This window comes from Dermochelys coriacea, chromosome 2, assembly GCF_009764565.3.
Source record: "Dermochelys coriacea isolate rDerCor1 chromosome 2, rDerCor1.pri.v4, whole genome shotgun sequence".
Lineage (NCBI taxonomy): Eukaryota > Metazoa > Chordata > Testudines > Dermochelyidae > Dermochelys > Dermochelys coriacea.
In genome coordinates, this window is record NC_050069.1 from 188397262 (window position 1) to 188416239 (window position 18978).

The 18978-nt window shown below is 41.2% G+C and overlaps 1 protein-coding gene across 4 annotated transcripts; it reads left to right on the top strand.

The window, feature by feature from the left end:
- Positions 1 to 8286: 8286 nt before the first annotated feature.
- On the top strand, positions 8287 to 17042 carry CCK (cholecystokinin). Of its 4 annotated transcripts, none has more exons than XM_038391663.2 (3): positions 8287 to 8407; positions 11817 to 12074; positions 16664 to 17042. In XM_038391663.2, the coding sequence occupies exons 2-3, from the start codon at positions 11819 to 11821 to the stop codon at positions 16798 to 16800; spliced, it is 393 nt and encodes a 130-aa protein (XP_038247591.1). In that variant the 5' UTR covers positions 8287 to 8407; positions 11817 to 11818; the 3' UTR covers positions 16801 to 17042. The 4 variants fall into 4 exon arrangements, with proteins under 4 accessions (XP_038247591.1, XP_038247589.1, XP_043363089.1 ...); XM_038391661.2 differs by lacking the exon at positions 8287 to 8407 and adding an exon at positions 9554 to 9753; XM_043507154.1 differs by lacking the exon at positions 8287 to 8407 and adding an exon at positions 9790 to 10187.
- Positions 17043 to 18978: the final 1936 nt, after the last annotated feature.

Genomic DNA, 18978 nt, shown 5'->3' on the forward strand with positions numbered 1-18978 from the left:
GACTGCTGTTAAACCCATCCCACCCCCCGGAAGGGGGTGAGGATGGACTAAGGGGCACTGTCAGAAGGCAGTGACCAGAAGTGGATGTCGCCATGCGGGGAGCAACGCGAGTCCAGATACCGGCACAGCAGATGACAGACGGGACACCACTGGCAGAGGGCGCTCTGCAACGGACAGAGCTAATTCCCAGACGTGCCAGTGGGAGGCGCAGAGATGGTGGGTCCTGACCCCATTACACTAACACATTAATGCTCTTTTATACTTAATCACAGAAAGTACAAGAGTATGGACCATACAAAACAATCAACATTATACACACATCCCTGCCTCAGTTTCTTCACCACCCCAGGATATTCTTTGAGCTGCGATCCAAGTTCCTTGGTTTGTCCAGAATCATTGGAGCCATCTGAGCTCACGAAACCAGGCAGAGCCCTATGCCTTGTGATGCTGCTATATGTTGGTTGACCTTGCTCTCTCCTTCCTGACGCATTCCTGAATGGTTCATTATTTAAACCACACTAGCTTCCTTTGTTCTGTCTTCTGGATAACTTTCCATTGCTCCTTCCTCCTCCCTCCCCAGCCCTTCATAGGAGTCACCTAAACTGGTTTTCTAAGGATGCATCTCAACCATTGTCCCAGATATTTGCACCTGAATAGGATTCTTGAATCCTATGCACCCCTCACTGTTTCTGTCTGGTGTGTGCCTGCTACAAGACCTGTCAGTAATAGTGAATCCACATACATAGAGATGCTAATGACAGCAGTTTTCATAATAGAACTTCATATCAACCAGAATTCATCCGTAGTACAGACATAGCCCCGAATTGTCACACCTTGCTATTGTTAAATTCTGGTCTCAGCATAAACAAGAATATGCAAATGTATAAGAGATGATAAAATAATTCATTGTGCTTACCGCATACAAGGTCTTCTTTCTGGAGATCTTAAAGTGCTTTAAAAATATTACTGGCCCAGACCTTCCCCTCTTGCAGGAAGGGACTGTGGGGTAGGATATTTCCATGCCGACTCTCCCATTTCCACACCACCATAGTCAATACAGCTGCCTGGGAAGAACATGGAGACCAAACAGTGCTACCATCACCTGCACAGCTTTGTTGGGGTCAGTAATGGATGAAGAGCTGGTGTCGATTCTGATTTTCTTTGCTCTATCAGCTGCTTTTGATACCATCAGCCACCAACTGGTGCTGATGTGTTGTCAGACCCTAGCAGGAACTGATGAGTGGATCTTTTCCTTCCTTTCCAAGAAGTCTGAAAGGATGGTGCTGGACAGTGAATCTCTACTCTAAGAACAATGTTCAATAGGACTTGTTCCCCTTCTTGTTGGGTGTGTGTCTGGGCCTTTAAGGAAGTGTATCAAAAAGTATGGACTGTGATGTCTTCAACAAAGTGCCTTGACATTTCTGAGCTGGTTTTTAATTGATTATTTATTTAATTTATTTTGCACAGTACCCATAGAATCAGAGGGGATTTTTATAAATATAAACAGACATTGTGTGTTACACAATGAATAACCCTCGCGGAACAACCAGTTCTGAAAGGACTTCTAAATTTAACAACTGGTTCTAGCGAACCGGTGCGAACCGGCTCCAGCTCACCACTGCTTGTAGGCATGACTATCTTAGGTAATCCTGCTCTCCATCTCTCTTCATTGAATTGTAACTGTTTTACTTAGTAAAAAAAAAAAGATACATTTTGGTTTTGTTTTGACCCTGTTATTGTTGAGTTGCACAAAGTAAAGTAATAAATGGGCACTACAGACAATAAAAGGCCTGGGAGACAAGTACTAAAATGCCAAGAGATTCTACAACATAAGCATTACAGAATTTTCTTTCTTCATGAGAGAGTCTAATTACTGCATTTGATGGTTCATTTTGTGCTTGACACAACAAGCTTTTATCTTATTACATACTAAAGAAAGAAAGGTGAGTTAAAATTGGCTAAAGAAATCAAATACATACAATAAATGTAAAGTTCTTGGTTCAGACTTGTAGCTGTGATGGAATAAACTGCTGGCTTAAGTCAAGTTTCTGGTTGCTTCCAAATTATTGGAAAGTTCTCAGTCCCTTGGTTAGAATGCTCCCATTAGTATAAGTCCATAGTCCAGAGGTTTAAGCAGGAAAGAGGCAAAATGGAGTTGTTTCTAGGGCCTTTTATAGCTTCTGCCATGTGCAGGGAAACCCATTATTTCAAACAAAGCCTTCAGCACAGCTAGTGAAGAGTTACAGGTAGCAAGATGGTGTTTGGAGTCACATGGGCATGCATGATTTCACTTAGTCACAGCAGGAAAGTCCATTAAGAGTAGACAGGCATCTTCCACTGTGAATTAAGTGTTCTTTAATGGGTCATTCTACTTGAATAGTTTCTTCACAATGTGCTGGCTAATGTGGTAGCTTGTTGGTGCTACCCAGAAGCAAATACCTTAGAAATACAGGTACATAGTTAATATTCCTAACTTCAGCTACAAAAATATACATGTATACAAATATCATAATCATATTCAGCAAATCATAACCTTTCCATAGACATGTTACATGCCATATTTTGTACAAGATTTGTTGCAATTATATAACAGTGGTAGTTACAATGATCTATATGGTCATAGTTTAATCAGATAACATCACAGTCTCTAGGTTTCAGAGTAGCAGCCGTGTTAGTCTGTATCCGCAAAAAGAAAAGGAGTACTTGTCTCTAAGGTGAGTACTAAGTCTCACCTTAGAGACTAACAAATTTATTTTCTCACTGATTTTCTCTAAATCAATATTTAAAAGAAATTCAGAGACCAAAATAAATCTGTGCAGTTGAGGCACTGGCACTGGAAACAGTTTAGCGGCAGCATATAAATTCTTCTATGGTGTAATCCTGGCTCCATTGTAGTTAATGGCAAAACTCCCATTGACATCATTGGGACCAGATTTCCCACTCATATTCAGGGATGACCCCAAGCAGAGTTTAGCTTCCTGCTAAGTGTGGTGTAAAGAACAAATGTTAATGGACAAGAAGCTATATGGTAGGATTTTGGATGATTTGAGAGAAATTACTGAAATGAAATTAAATGGATTTGAGAAAAGTGAAGAGGAAAATATGTAATAGCCAAATCAGTACCCATGAAAGTGTTAGGGCAATGAGTATTTTCACTTCTGTACTCAAGGCCCTTTGTTCATATAAGTATAGTTATGAAGCCTGTAAAATTATATATTCACTGATTTATCTGTGAAAACATAGTGCCAGGAAAACCTACAGTTCCACTTATCTGCTATCTACTGCCAGTTCTTGCTACTTTGTTATACACAATGGACCATATTCATCCCTGGTGCCACTCCACTGACTTTAGTGGAGCCACAATAAGGATAAAGTTCCCCCCAGTGTACCTTGTTCTTAAGCAACAGGATCTCAGTTAAAAAAAAATCCACTAATGCAAATCAGAAAAATATAATACTTAAAGAGTTTAAAATGTAGTTTTTGGCTACCCTCCCAAGCATGAGGCCTCCTTAGTCCCATACAACAGCCATCTGGCTTTATTCTCTGTGATACACTATTCCCATATGCTTATGCTTAGCAGTACGTAGTTAATTTTCTGATTAGAATGTAAATGCCTTTGAGTCTGAAGCCATGCAATAAATGATAGAGCTGTATGTTCCACTTCTGTCTAAAAAACCATCCAACACAGACACAATAAATTGATGTATTGCATTATACATGCCACATGAAAACTATGTTGTTGCAAACAACAGGTGATATTGCTAAGAAAATATATTCCAACGAGACAAAACCCACAAGTATTTTGCATGGAATAAAGCACACCACACATGTATCTGCTGCTGTAAAAAGGAGGCCGGGTGTGGGTAAGTATGCAGTGAGCATTTCTGAGTTCATTGCCATCCAAAGTAAAACTCATACCCACGCCATTTGTAAATTACCCTCTCCCTATTCCTGGAGAATTACTCTGTGACACAGCAAACTGTCACAAGGGAAAAAAGGATGGAAAAACTCAAGCCCTTTAAAAAGCGAGGGTAAGCATTGGATAGTTTGTGACTCTTTCAGGCTAGCTAATGATCCAGCTGGTTTTACTCACTGATGAAGTGAGGGAGAGGAGACCTGGTTATTAGCACATCTTAAGACCTGGCTTAATGCTTTCATTAAGAATGTGGTGAATGGGAAGAGCCTGGGACCTCTGAAATAGAGTCTCTTCCTACTCAGTTGGTAGGAGAAGAGGTAGTACTAGAGAAAGGTGTGTTTCTAAAGGAGGGTTTAAAAGAGCTTCACCTGAGTAGAAAAAGCTGTCTGAAGGATGCTGGGAAGATTAAGCCTGTAGGTAACATATACTAAACACTAAATATTCCAGGGAATTTGACTCCAGAGTAAAGTCCAAAGAGTCACCAGTGGATGAAAAGTACAGCACATCCTGCTACCATGAAAGGGAACTTTGATCATCTTGTTGTATAGGTCCCAGGTCAGGCAGAGACAAGCCCATGAAAATAATTACTCCATTTCTGTCTTCCTTTTTTCCTACCATACCTGTTGTAGGCAGAACATCCTGACCAAGCAGCGAGTGCCTGGTGGCATACTGATACACATGTTATGTGCCACTGTGATGTAGGTGTTTGCCAGTGGCATGTTACTGATGCCTAAGGTGACAATAATTTACAATATCTTTCTCTGCATCAAGCTTCTTTTCTCTTAAAGGTATTGCAACCAGTGTGACTTACAGCTGCACTTATGGACCTAGTGGTATGAGGATCTGGAAGCTGTAAAGGTGGTTTACAGCCACCTTTGTGCCTCCTCCCCAAGCTATGTTGGGCACCAGCCAGCTTGCCGTAATTATCTCTACTGAAAGGAAAGTTTTACACCAAGAACAAAAGAGTAAAATTTCAGAATATTCATGTAAGGTACAGCCCTCTCAATTTATCATGTGCTATATCACAGTCTTTCCTAGGCATTACAGGTTTCAGAGTAGCAGCCGTGTTAGTCTGTATTTGCAAAAAGAAAAGGAGTACTTGTGGCACCTTAGAGATTAACAAATGTATTAGAGCATAATGCATCCGATGAAGTGAGCTGTAGCTCACGAAAGCTTATGCTCTAATAAATTTGTTAGTCTCTAAGGTGCCACAAGTACTCCTTTTCTTTTTTCTAGGCATTACAGTTGTTCAAAATATGTGTGACAAAATGTGACTGAGTGAATGTATCCTACAAAGTGAACAGTTAGATGAGATGTTACGAAGAAAATAATCCTAGCAGAATGGAAAAGGATCACAGAGTGGTCCTCTGGATTCAGATAGAAATTATTTTAGAAAATGGATTATTGTTACTTATACTACATATGAGATGCTAGACAAGCTAAAGATTAGGATTATGAAAAGATAAATTCTTCCCAATTCCCATCAAAGTAACAATAGCTGCATATTTTCTGACAGTAGACTCATTCCAGATAACAACGGAGGACAACATTTAAATTAGCTATTGAAGTAATAACAACACTGGATGTGCTATATCCAAGTCCATGAGAACAGTTTAAGATTTGTGAGAACTTATTTAATGCACCCAGACTCATATTCCATCTTATTGGATCCAAAAACTGTATTAGTTTCTCCATAAGGATATCTTTTTGACCCTCTTAAAAATGCAAAGCTCTCCTCAATTAGTATGCATCTATAGAGCACCAATAGAATGCTTGATGCAGTGCAAAAATTGGATGAAAAAATTAATAAATCAGAATAGGATCTATAGGAATTCCATACACAAAAATAGATGAAAAGAAATTTAAGGTTGCAAAATGAAGCATTCAGAAATCTGGAAATGTCAAAATTAAGGTTGCTATTTCCTTTATGCTGTCTGTAATTATATTATCATACACTATATTCTCACTATTTTTCCTTATTTAGTATGAAGGCTGTATAGCAAATGTGGCAGGGATCTGCATTCAGTATGAGTGAATGAGGCAGAGATAAGAATAAAAAATAAATATTAAATAGTTGCCTCATTGACTGAGTACTGCCCAACCCATGCACAGAACAAGGCAGAGGTCCAAGGGAAAAATCAGTATATGATCATGTAATACTATACATCTGCATAGGTACACATATCTCATATATGCAGATATGATACAAGGGTAAATATACAATGGACATTCATATCTTCTCCATTTGTTTTTGTACAACACCAAGCATACTGCTAGTGTTCTCATTTTATGTATTTTAGACCATCAGTATTAGAACTTTGATTTATACCATATGTTTATTTGTTCAACAGCACACACTGCACTCTCCATTAGTGCAAAATGCCACATTTTATAATTTATAATTAAAATAATATATATTCATCACATTGATGTAATTGAACTCAAGTAATTATATACTATAGATGAAATTCATGTTGACACAGTACATGTTCACCCAGATCAACATTTTTAACATTAAATATTTTATATATAAACTGCACAATTGTTTGCATTTCTCCTCCCTCATTATGTTCTGATTAGCTATAGCAGATCTTCCCCAAGGACTGTGTGCAGTCATTATAGTATGGTCCCTATTAGAATTGTCGTTGTATTGCACTTTCCCAGAAAGTTCGTGCTATTTTTTCCAGCTAGCCACTGGTTGTCTTTTTTGTTTCTGTAATAACAGAGATCAGTTTAATCAGTAAGCCAAAACATTGAAACTGACTAATGAGGAATGCATTTGGTTTGACAGAGGGGACAAACTCTTAGAAAAGGAGACAGCTCCATTTGCAAATTACTTTGAAGAAAAATGCTGAATCTATTTTAAATGCTGCTCTTGTTTCCCCCTTCCCCTATGTATGCATGTTATTGCCTCTCTCCCCCTCTTTCTCTGGGCCCCTTCCATATCTTATTTTAAAAAAATTTCTTTATGTTCTGTTGACAGCCTCTTTATCCTCTGGTGAGGATGTATGAGACAAAAATCAGTTTTCAGGTCAGTCAGCAACAAAAAATCTTCATGATTGAAAACCTGAAAATCGTTGCGAGAGAATATGAAGCCCCATGATGTCATCTTTAGAGTCCAGCCACACATGGAAAGAGCAGGCAAGAGCGCTCCCATTAAAACAGGGACTGTCTCAGGCAGAGGGAAGGCTGTTGGGAAGATGCTGTCCAAGGTGCTGCCTTCCCCATGGCTAATTGTAGTCCCATCTCTCTGGGAGCAGTTTGTGATGAAGAATCAAGAGAAGGAAAAGACCTACTACGTCAGGAAGGGTATGGCTGCACTGCATTGTATACCTGGATCTGTGGGACCCTTGCTTGTGGGGTTGGTGTCCCCAAGCCCTGCTTGAGCACCCATGCTATGGTGTAAACCCGGGTTTACAATTGCTGGACCTGGGTCTCACAACCATGCTAACAAGTCCATAGGGCATGATGCTGATCTTCTAACTCAGGTCTGTGACTTGAGCTGTGTCCCACTGTAAAATGACAGGGCTTGGGACACAGCAGGACTCCAGCTCTGATCCACACCCGTAGCCGGGTCCTAGGACCTGTGTCCTGAGTGCTTGCTGATTTGAGTCAGACTGATTTGTGTGTGGACAAAATGGGGGGGGGAGGGCGCCATGCTTGGGTTCAAACTTGAGTCAGAGCCTGGGGTTAGTGTGTAGTGTAGACACCCCCCTAGTCCCGCACTTCACCAAGGCAGGATTGTTACCTACAAACTGGGTGTAGGAGAGCTGACGGGAGCGGGGGAGGGGGAGGAGACTGGGGGAAGGGCGTTACAAGGAGGTCACAACGTGCTGTAGGAATCGTGTGAAGTTGTGGCAGAGGATGAAGCGGAGAGATTTTCGGAGGGGGGCGATCAAGTCCCCTGTCATTTCCATAGCAGCCCCCTCCCCTCCTGTTTTCATTTGTGGCGGGTCCTCGCTCTCCCCCGCTTCACTAACATTTCAAGGAGGGTCCCCCCCCCCCCCGCACGGCCTCAGTGACCAGAGCCGCGGCCGCTTGTGCAACCCCCCCCCCCCCACACACACACTCCCCCCGCCCCCGCCCGACACGTGGGTCTCAGGAGAAGGCCGGGGTCTTCAAAGGAAAGCGGACTGCGCTGACTCCTGCCCGTATCGGGAAGGGGGGGGGGGTCACACTCGTGTAGTCTGCGTCTAGATTAACACGAGGCGAGGCCAGGCCAGCTCGATTGCCCGCCAAGCAGCCCCACGCGGCGCTGGGTGCCTTATGTATAACTAGTGCTGGGAAGCCTAATCGCCCCCCCCCCCGGAGCCACGCCGGCTCTGAGCTCCAGAGCAGGGGGAGGAGAGAGAAGGGACGAGGAGATTTTCCGTCCGTAACGCCGTGGAGCTGGCCGCTCGCGGGGGAAGCAGCTCCGGGGTTCCTGAGCCGCCGCTCTCCCGCCTCTCCCCACCCCAGCAGCGGCCCGGGCCAGGGCGCGGCAACCGCAGCGTGAGCTGTCAATCAACGGGCCCAGCCCGACGCGCGTGGTCCTCGCCGCGCCCCGCCCGCGGGGCCAGGGCTCCGGCTCGGCGCTCGCTCTGCTTCGCCTCCCCGCCCCCAGCGAAAACATCGGCCTTTGGCGCCTCAGCTGCTGGCGCCGGACGCTAGCGAGGGGTGGCGAATGCGGGAGGCTGATGCTAAACGCTGGGGAGCCAGAGGCTTGTGGGGGGAGCGGGCCGGTGATAAGGGGGTAGGAAGAAGGCGGGGGGGGGGGGGGGGTTGTGCTGCTGGGAACGTGGACACTGCACCAGCGGCGCGCGGCTCTGCTCCCCGGAGGCAGGCGGCCGGACGGGAAAGGGGACGGTGCTGGCTGCACGGGGAGACGGGGTGCAGGGCAAGGCGGGTAGGAAAGCGCAAGGCATGTGTAGATTTCCACCCCCACGCCTTGTCCCGGGCTCCGCCGTTTGTTGGCCGGCGGTTCCAGCTTCGCGCTGGGTGGGGGGGGGGGGGGCCGCGCAAACACAGCTGCGCCCCAACGGCAGACCCTCGACCCCCCCCCCCAGCCCCGCTCTAAACACAAAGCGTTGGGCACATCAGGGGCCCCCCGCAAAGCCCCCTCCGCCTCTGCGCGGGGGACTATGGCCGTAAGAGCGAACCGATCCTACACCCTTTGTTGCCACAGCCCGTCCTTCCTTCGAGCAGGACGGTGCCCTTTGGGTGAGAAAAACCTGATCCTGTCCAAGAACCCCTCACCCCTTTACCCCCCCCCCCCGATTGCATTGGGAAATCAACACGCGAGGAGTAGGATGGAGAAGGTCGCGCACAATCTGCTAAAACCATTGCTTTAGGGATGGAGAGGAGAGAGAAATGATCCCGCCCGCCCTCAACTTCCAGCGCGTTTGGAGCGGTCTGGGTTATTCTGCACGGTTCCGCTACAGCATCGCTTCCTTATTCTACCCCCCTAACCCCCCCAGAAATGCCCGATGTATAGACTCCAGCCATAAATAGATCAAACCAGCCATCGCCACTGGGTGCCCAGAGCTCAGCGAAGGCAGCGTTTGCGTTTCGCTGCTCTTCCTGCCGAGGGTTTGCCACCAGGAACCGTTACTTGAAGTTTTCTAAACATAAGGGGGAGGGGGGGGGGTTGAAAACCATATTTAAAGGCGCCTGCTCAGCCAAAAAGCCTCTGAAGACTTAGGGGTGCTAGATCTGGGCTCATCTTAGATGGATCCAAACCAGTCTCTCTCTGTCGGGGTGTGTCTCTCTCTTTGGAGGAGGGAAGACAGTGCACATGGTTCAGAGTTCGAGCGTCACGTCGCTGCAAGCGGAGCTACGGCCACTGCCCCCTAACGAAGGTGCTTTCCTTCGGGGCTTTGCAAGGGTAGAGGGGTGAAAAGACAGGAGCGTCCCCACCCAAAGCAAAGGCACTTGCTCAATTAAAACTAGAATACTAGGGAACGAAAACGCTACTGGCGCCTCTCGTGATCAAAGCAGCTCTGGTGAGGAAAGGGTTAAGAACGCAGAGCTTCTTCGTTAGCAGATGTTTTGTCCCCCTTCCCCATCCCCATCCCAGCTAAATGGCTTTCTTACGAAGTGATAGCATCCAGCAGAGCACGTCGTGATCCTTCCTCTGCGTCAGACCTGTGCAAACAGATGACACTACAACAAGCACTGGGCTAGACTATTTAAGGAGCAGCGTTTCAGCCTGTTAGAACTTATCTAACCTGAACACTAGTCTCTCTGAGTTGAACTAGGAAAAAGTATCTTACTTAAAGGTAGGAGATGATGGGTCAATAACTTTTTAGCCATAGTTTGGGTGAATCTTTGCTTATAGAAAAATGATGTGACTGTTTATTTGTCTACTTATTTTTTAAAATGTGAAGTTTCAGGGTATTCTTCTCATGAATATTCTCACAGGCACCTTGACTAAAGAAATTTAAGATCTTTACTATTCAGGACATAATGTTCAGCTCTTTAATGTGTCTTGGCAGGGAATAATACATATTTCTATTTGTTCTTTTTACCAACATCATTATGTCATTAAACAAACTATTTTATATCCTTGAAAGAGACCCTGGAAAGCAAAATTATGTTTTAGTTTTGTAACTGAGCATCTACCTCTCTAGAGTTGCACAGCATTGGTGATGGGAAGTGAAAATTAATTATGTAAAGAGACATAAAATCATGAAAATGAATTGATATATGTATTTAAATATTGAACTTTATGTTCTGAGTCACTCTCATTAGATGAAGTAGCCAGGTTAGAACACCCATCTCCACTTGAAAAGAATATAGAGGATATGCCTCTATAAGTAGCAAGGATGTACTTGATGCTTCAGTGATAAGGTATTCATTATGCTGGGGCTGTAAAATCCTGAAATGTTACCACTTTGAAACTTTTCTTTCATCTCATAACAATTGTGATTGAAACCTGTTTGCCTCACATTAAAACATTATTAACTCTAATGTATGTGATGGGTAAATTTGCTTTAACAGTTCATATCTGAGACAAGTTTATATATTTTTGTTCAATAACTTGTAAGTTTTAGGGGCTCTTAGCCATGAAATATTTCATATACACACATAAAATAGCATTCTAGTATTAAGAAGTATCCAGTTCAATATTTCTTCTTGAACAATGGACTGTTTACAAACTGAAGACTTATTTTACATTTCTAGAAGAACTCTATTTCAGTTTATATAATGATTTAATGCAAATCTGTGTATTATAGTTTAAGATATGTAAAGTAAGTCCTATGTTTGGATTTTATAGAAGCAAGAAAATATCCATAACACTTAAATTCTCTGTTTTACATGAAGACACATATTGTTCCAAATCATTCTAATTCTTAAACAGCATTGAAAATTCACCTGAGATCCAAGTTTATTCCACAGTTTTTCAATTGCTGGAGTAAGATTTTGTTTTCCTTTCCATTGGTGATCTTCCCCTTCCCCCCCCCCCCCCAGATATGGTAGAACAGCTGGAACAATTAAGCACAAACAAAATACATGTTGCTAAAATAAACATTCTTTACCAGCTTTTCAAAACTGAATATTTGTATCACTTGGATATTTTAACAAGATGGTGAAATACTGAAATGTTTTGTCCTGAGATAGAGGAGGAAATATAACGTAGAGACGGCAGTTCTTCAGCAAAGAGCTTTGCAATGGATTGATTATATCTCTACTTGTACCACTATACAGCCCTATCAGTCTATTGCCTCTTAAATCTAGAAACATTCTACCTGCCTACCAGATACTCTCTTGCCAATCTTCTCCCATTTAACACTGTTCCTTTGTTTCCAGTACACTCTAAAATCTAGTTTGTTCAGAAGTTTTTAAAAAGGGAAGGAAGGGGATAGTATTAAATTCAGTGAAGTTCACCATTCTAACAACCTCAAATTTCTTTTCCCTCCAGCTATGTACAGTGGTATCTGCATCTACATGTTCCTTGCTATGCTGTCAACAAGCTCTTTTGGACAGCAGGCTATAGGCTCACACAATGAGAATCCTGTGGCCACTGAGCTTGAGCAGAGCTTGACAAAACATCACCGACATGTTCGTGTCCCTTCATCAGCTGGCCAGCTGAAACCTATCCAGCGGGTGGATGGAAATGTTGACCAAAAAGCCAACATAGGAGCTTTGTTGGCCAAATATCTCCAGCAAGCCAGAAAAGGTAATAGCCAACTTATTATGCCATGCGTCTGTGTCAAAAGAATTCCCTTTGAGATTCAGTATTTTTTATAGATTTATAGATTTTTAAGGACAGAAGGGACTACTATGATCATCTACATTTGTAAAGGAAATATTGAAAAATATTAATAAGGAACTGAGCATTTGCTTTCATACATGTACAGTAAGAATCTATCTTACATTTCTAGTTTCATGATTGCTTAAAGTACAATAGAATTGTACAACTGCAAACCTCTGTGGTGTTAACAGCTAGGTTTGTTGCGTACAGTATCAACGGAGTAGTGTAATTTAAGGGCTTGATTCTTCAAACTCTTACATTAGTTGCACTTACCCACCTGAGTAGGTAATGAGACAACCTACATGAGTAAGGATTTGTAGGCCAGAGGCCCACAAAACATGTATTTGCACAAAATAAAGTGGTTTACAGTATATACATTATAGCATATACTGACTCCCACACACATAGAATGACTTTCGAAAAGGAATGCTTTCCTCCTGAAAAGCTAGATATTTGTTCTTCCAGAAAAGATACTGGATTTAAAACATTTCCAAATAGTTGTCCATTCAAACTTCCTGGTAAGGAGTTCATTCACCTTTTTTTTTTTTTTTAATGCTCTGCTCTGAAAAAGAGCTCCGTTTTGTATCGGAATACACCAGACTATTGCTTGCATATTCTCGGGGATGAGGGGGGAGGGGCAGGCTATTTGCAGAGCATTTCCAGTGGGCAAGATGGCTGCCAAGTGCAACAGAAAGTACTACACATGGTTTCAGAGGTCTTTTCATATGCTACAGTCTCCCTATATTCTACACCCTGCACTGCAGGAAAGTAGGACATCTTGAAAGTGAAGAGGGTGGGTGACAGGGCCAATGGGAGATTCTTTGCCTATTATTACACAGTTGTTTTGATGTCAGGCAATTACTTCACACCCAGACCAGAATTATCTCCCCTCATGCACTTAGGATGAAATTCACTTCACCCAAGCAGTGGCCTGCCCCTTTCATTCCCCTTCACATTGGCCTATTCAGGGCTGACAGAGACCTCTTCTTTGTCACACATTCAGAGGCCACTTCACTTGTGACCTGTCCCTCCACACAGCCTTATTACGGAGCTTATATTGAGCTGGCTTCCATACTAGGTTGAATTTCTTCCTTACTCCTGATAGGGCTCTGGAGTAAGAGATGTCATGTGTTTATATACAGCATATATATTGTCTGCTTTTTCACACACATTCATACTTATATATATAAAATAGTCAAGTAATAATAAAGTTATAAGCAATCAGAAAACATCGCTTCTGAGCATTCGCTGAAGGCATCTAAAGAGCACCTAATAATGCCAAATCTAATCATGTCCATTCTGGAGTCCAGTTTAACAGTAAAAGTAATATAAGGAGGAGAAGATTTGATGTTCATTTAGAAAGATCAGTGCTATAATTAAATTATTTGTGGGACTAAGCATTATTATTACAGGAGATCTGTGAAACAGAATCTTAATTATATCTCTCGAGTTTTATATTTCCATCCTTCATTTCCTGAAAATCTGCTGTTTGGAAGTTTATCTATTTATTCTGTTTCTGTATGGTTTCATAGTTTGTGCATTCTCCAAAATACCTGACTGGCATTTCCACTGTCTCAACCAGCTATCGTGAAAGAACACTTTGGCTTTATCTTAAATGTTATCTGACAGAAGATATCCTGTATCTTATTGATTTAGCTCCGATTCCTTAATACCCACCACACACACACATACCTAAAAAAGCCCACCTATTTTTAGAAGTATGTTCGTAGTCCTTAAAGCCACTGTAGGCATATGATACAATACATTCTTGTGACCTGGTAGAGGTCAAGCTTGAGTCTAGCCCATCGCAAACAAATGGTTGGACTTGGACATGTTAATGAACTTGTAACAGGAGAGGATAAAGAATTCAGAGTGAAAGGACAAAAATATGTAACCTTTGTATGGCTGGATCTGATGAAAAGCACATTGTGGCCTCTCATTTACTTCCCCTTCAAGCCCATTATCTACCAATTATATTATCATCCTTTAACAGAAGACCCTTATGGCTTGTGTGTTCTAGGAAGGGTTGCTCAGTGTTGTAATTTCATCAAGATAATATTGCTTTTAAATTTAAAAAGTGGCTGATATGAAGCTTCCATCTGATAGATGATGAGAAATCTCAAGACCTTCCCTCAATTCCAGTTTTAGTCACTTTGGGGATGTTCAATCCATACCTACTGGCAAGAAGACACTACACATATTGGGACTTTTGCTGTGCTAATAATGATTAGTGGTGATGTTTGTGGTTATGGTTTGTGGAGAGGCATTGCCAGTTATAACTGTGGGGGAAAATAAGTTATCTCATGAGGTTTGTGTTGGGTTCTACCATCTTTCACAAATGGCTGCAATTTGAAGCTGAAATGTTTGAAGGCCAGTGGCTCTGTAGAGAGTCTATAGACCACCTTCAGAGATTTGACGGTAATTAAGACGACCTCTATTTTGATGTTAAGAAATTCAGTTTACTGTGCATGACCTACTAGCTCTTTGAATTATGTGATCATAAAAGTGTTCGATCATGTATCTGGCAGCTGGGTAAAGGAGACACATTGTGGCTGTCAAGTCAGAGACACATGAATTAAAAATGCTTTGTCAGAGCAGATCACAATGGCTCTAAAAGAGCCAATAGGGCCCAGTGGGTAATTGATTTGCAAACTCAGAAGTCTTAAGTAAAAACCATCGCTCAGATCAGGGACTATCTGTTCCAAAGGTATCAGACTATACTGCCAGGAAACCACATTCTCATCACCCCTTAATTACACACTTTGAATTATGTATGTGAATTTCTCGGCTTCTGAGCATTTAACAGATATCCTTAGTTTGTTAATCAGACTTTTTAGTGGTTACATTTTTGCCATTTTGGTTTAAATAAATGTCTAAAGGGTGGAGGAGGGGAATCAATTCAATTTATATGTACTCTCCTCTGCAATCATCGATAAAGTGATTACGTTCCTAACCATATGTTCATTATTTTATTCTGAATTATTTCCATCTGTAAAGAAAACTCCATCCACATAAAAGTACTGTGACCGCAGGTGTTCCTTTCAAATATACATTCTTATATAGTAAGAATATTCTATAGATTTGAGGACTTTAATTTTGTAAATTTAAAGACTCACAGATCTGGGTCAAAACTAAATATTAACAATATACTGAATAGTGTTTGTTCCTGTTCCCATTAAAGTTAATGGGACCTTTGTCATTGACTTCAGTCATAGAAGCTTTAAGCTTATTTTTATAATTACGGTATTACTGCACATGAAGTTAAAATGTATCCCTTGAAGTGCAAATTTTCACATTCTTTGGATAGAAGCAGAGTCAATTAACATTTTAAAATTCTTTCAGTTCTAATGATGTAACGTGTTAAGACAGATAAAAACCTTTCTTTTTCATCTCTGGGGCTCGATTTACCACAGAAAATGTTGGCCTTACAGCTTATTAATGCTTTAAACATAGATGGACAAAAAAACAAAAGCAATAGCAGAGATCAGCACTCTAATACTATTGCAGAAGGAAGCACAGAAGAACCTTAGCTTGATAGCAGAAGTTATCCAAAAGTAATAGTATTCAGAGTTCCAGCACAGTTGTATCTGTAAGTTTTAGCCAGACCTTTCTCACATACAAACATACCCAACTTTTCTGGAAAACCGACATGTCTGGACTCCATCCCACTCCTAACAAAGGTACATTGTAAGACTATGTATTCTCGTACTCTGCACCATCTGTGGCTCTTCAGGCAACATAGAGGACTGTCATGGAATCTTCATCCCAGGCATGATCCTCCTCTCAAGTAGATTTAGCTCATCACAGAGCATTCCATACACTGTCTGACAAACCCCACTCTATTTTCCACTGAATGCATCCGATGAAGTGAGCTGTAGCTCACAAAAGCTTATGCTCTAATAAATTTTTAGTCTCTAAGGTGCCACAAGTCCTCCTTTTCTTTTTACGGATACAGACTAACACGGCTGCTACTCTGAAACCAGAGGGAGACATCATAGAGAACACTGAGCAAATGGGCTGAAGCAACCAGGTCCCTCCTTATCCCTCTAAGTGGCCATGCAATGAGGAAGAAAGAGGAGAAATATGCCTACATTCCCTCCCAGCAGCCAGGAAGGGGGGGGGGATGGGGAGAGGGAGGAAATGACATGCCAAATGGAGTCAGAGAAGAGACCCTCTAAATAGTTAATCCAAGGCTACAGGTTCCACAACATGGGAGAATCCCCATGCACTGAGAGAAACGTGCAGATTATTAATCGGGCTTCTCCACAAATCATAATGCACACAATTACAAATGCCTGTAGCAAATCTCCAATGGGTATGCTTTTTATTTTGAATAAAAACAAGTAATTCTGAGGACATTTCCCCCATGTTTACATTATTTTCCAAAAAGTGCTGTAAAAATCGTATAAACCCCACTACTGTACACATTAATAAGTGACAGATACAAAAATGAGTTTAGGGGAACCTAAAAACTGAATTCACTTATTCTTTTCCCCTCATGTCTCATCTGCTAGGTCCTACTGGAAGGATCTCAATTATGGGAAATAGGGTACAGAACATTGACCCGTCACACAGGATAAATGACAGAGATTACATGGGCTGGATGGATTTTGGACGCCGCAGTGCTGAAGAATATGAGTACTCCTCTTAAAGAACATCAAACTATCTCAAAAAGAAGAATCCTATTCCCTTTTCTGTACAGAAGGAAAAAATTAATTTGTTGTCCTCTACGAATCAATGTTTAAAAAAATATATTAAGTCCTTGATGTAAATTTGTCTGTAAAACTATACAATGCAATATATACATATGCAGAATTTTCCAAAAAAATGTTCTCTCTCTCCTATGGTTTCTTATCATACACTGTTGATATTATATTAAAATTATTTCATTTATTCCCTTCTTGTCCTGTCACAGCAAGTTGCTGGGTGTCTTACAATAAACTCAAGCAGGAAAATGCCTTCATTTTACTAGATAAATATATTACATGTGTTAAGCAAGCATACAGGTGAAGAACCACTTTTAAAATAAACCTTGCAGCATTCTCTTTAGTTGTGGACTGTAGAGGTAATCTGTCTAAGTGTCTATCTAGTAGCACAGTTTTGCCACAAAAAATCAAGTATCTTCATAGTTACCCCATTTGTAAAGGATTCAGTTATACAACAAAGTCACATTTTCAGTGAATGGTCAACAGTGCTAAATCTTTAGGAAAAACCTTTCATCTTCTTGTCTCAGTTATTTTCTGTTGTGAATTAAATGTGAAAATTCTGCTAACAGCTATGAATCATGGAATAAATAGAACATCCCTTACCTTGTGGTGAGTTATACATTTGTTTTGGGTTTGTGAGGTAACCCTGTAGGTACAGCTCTTTTGAGGGAGGTGGAAGGGAAGTGCCATGTAGTCTATATCATAAAAGTTGTAATTATTACACAATGTATATCACACAGTTTTATCCTGTGAGAGTACTTACATAAAAGTAGGTTGAGTCTTTAAATCATAAGTTAGAAAAATACTTCTATTGACTTAAAACAGGAACAAAAGTGCACCTTAAATGACTTCAGCCTGAGCCCAACTACTGCCCAGTCCCGATGTCTTTGAATCAAGTGAAATCTCCCATAGATTTAAATATGATTTTGCCAGAGTAAGGATTTCAGGATTGGCTCAGTATCATTCTATCTCCCATTCCCACTCAGAAAGCTCTCATGTGCATTATAGAATTTTGACTAATGTACTTTCCATATAAGGAGAAGTATTACCTGAAAAGAACAAAGACAGATAACCATTGATTCAATTGTATAAACATGCTTTACCTACATGAGATGTTTCTGGCCAATGACAATAGGACAGAAAAGTTACACGAACCCAGGGACCATAACTGCTCACCTTAATCAGAGACTAGTTGACTGTGCTCTGTGAGGAGAAGTCCATGTGCTGCTGGAGGCCTCCATTTTTGGCAAAGACACTCAAGGGATCTCAAAAAAAAAAAAAAAAAAAAAAAAAAAAAAAAAAAAAAAAAAAACATGTCCGCTTTGATCTGCAGGAATAACATGAAGGTAAATCTCAAGCCATGTACAATATTTTTATTATTTATTTAGATATTATAAAGCCATCTATCCATGGTTCTAGGTGCCCTGACACTAATAAGCATGCAATAAATACAATTAAATTAATCCTCAGCAGCACCAAAATCAGTTCTACAGAATGTTGGCCAAGCAACCCCTCTTCATCATTTAGGAAGTATGGCCTCAGCCTTCTCCAGAGACCTCATCAAACTTTCAGTGGTATCAAAATCTAGTCACCAGGGCATATAAAACTTGTATTTTCAAGGAACAGGCAATGATATGGCAGTGAACTTGGTGAAAAACATTTCAGTACATTTTTACAGAGAAAATAACCTATTACTCTTAATAACGTTACCATTGCTTCTTTATGAGGAATGAAAATATCAAGTGACATGTGGCAGAGAAATTGAAGCACACAGCTAGGAGCTATAAGGATTATAATTCTAGCTGAGACAGTGATTTAAACTATAACCTTGGCGGAAGACATTGCGTCTCCTTTTGTCTCACTCAGCCCAACTAAACCACTGGGTAAAATATAAAAATTTTAGAAAAACCAGATGTTGCATCTGAACAGAGTTTTACTGGGTAAAAAAATGCAAAAATATAACCAGACCATATCATACACTGCTAACTTCTCTATTGAAATACATACAATTGCTGACATTCAACTTGCTACCAAAACTGCTCATCGGAGAAAAATGCGGGAATAAGGAAAGTTGTCAGAAAGTGCAATTAGAGGATGGTCTGAAATGTACCTGCAAAAATGAC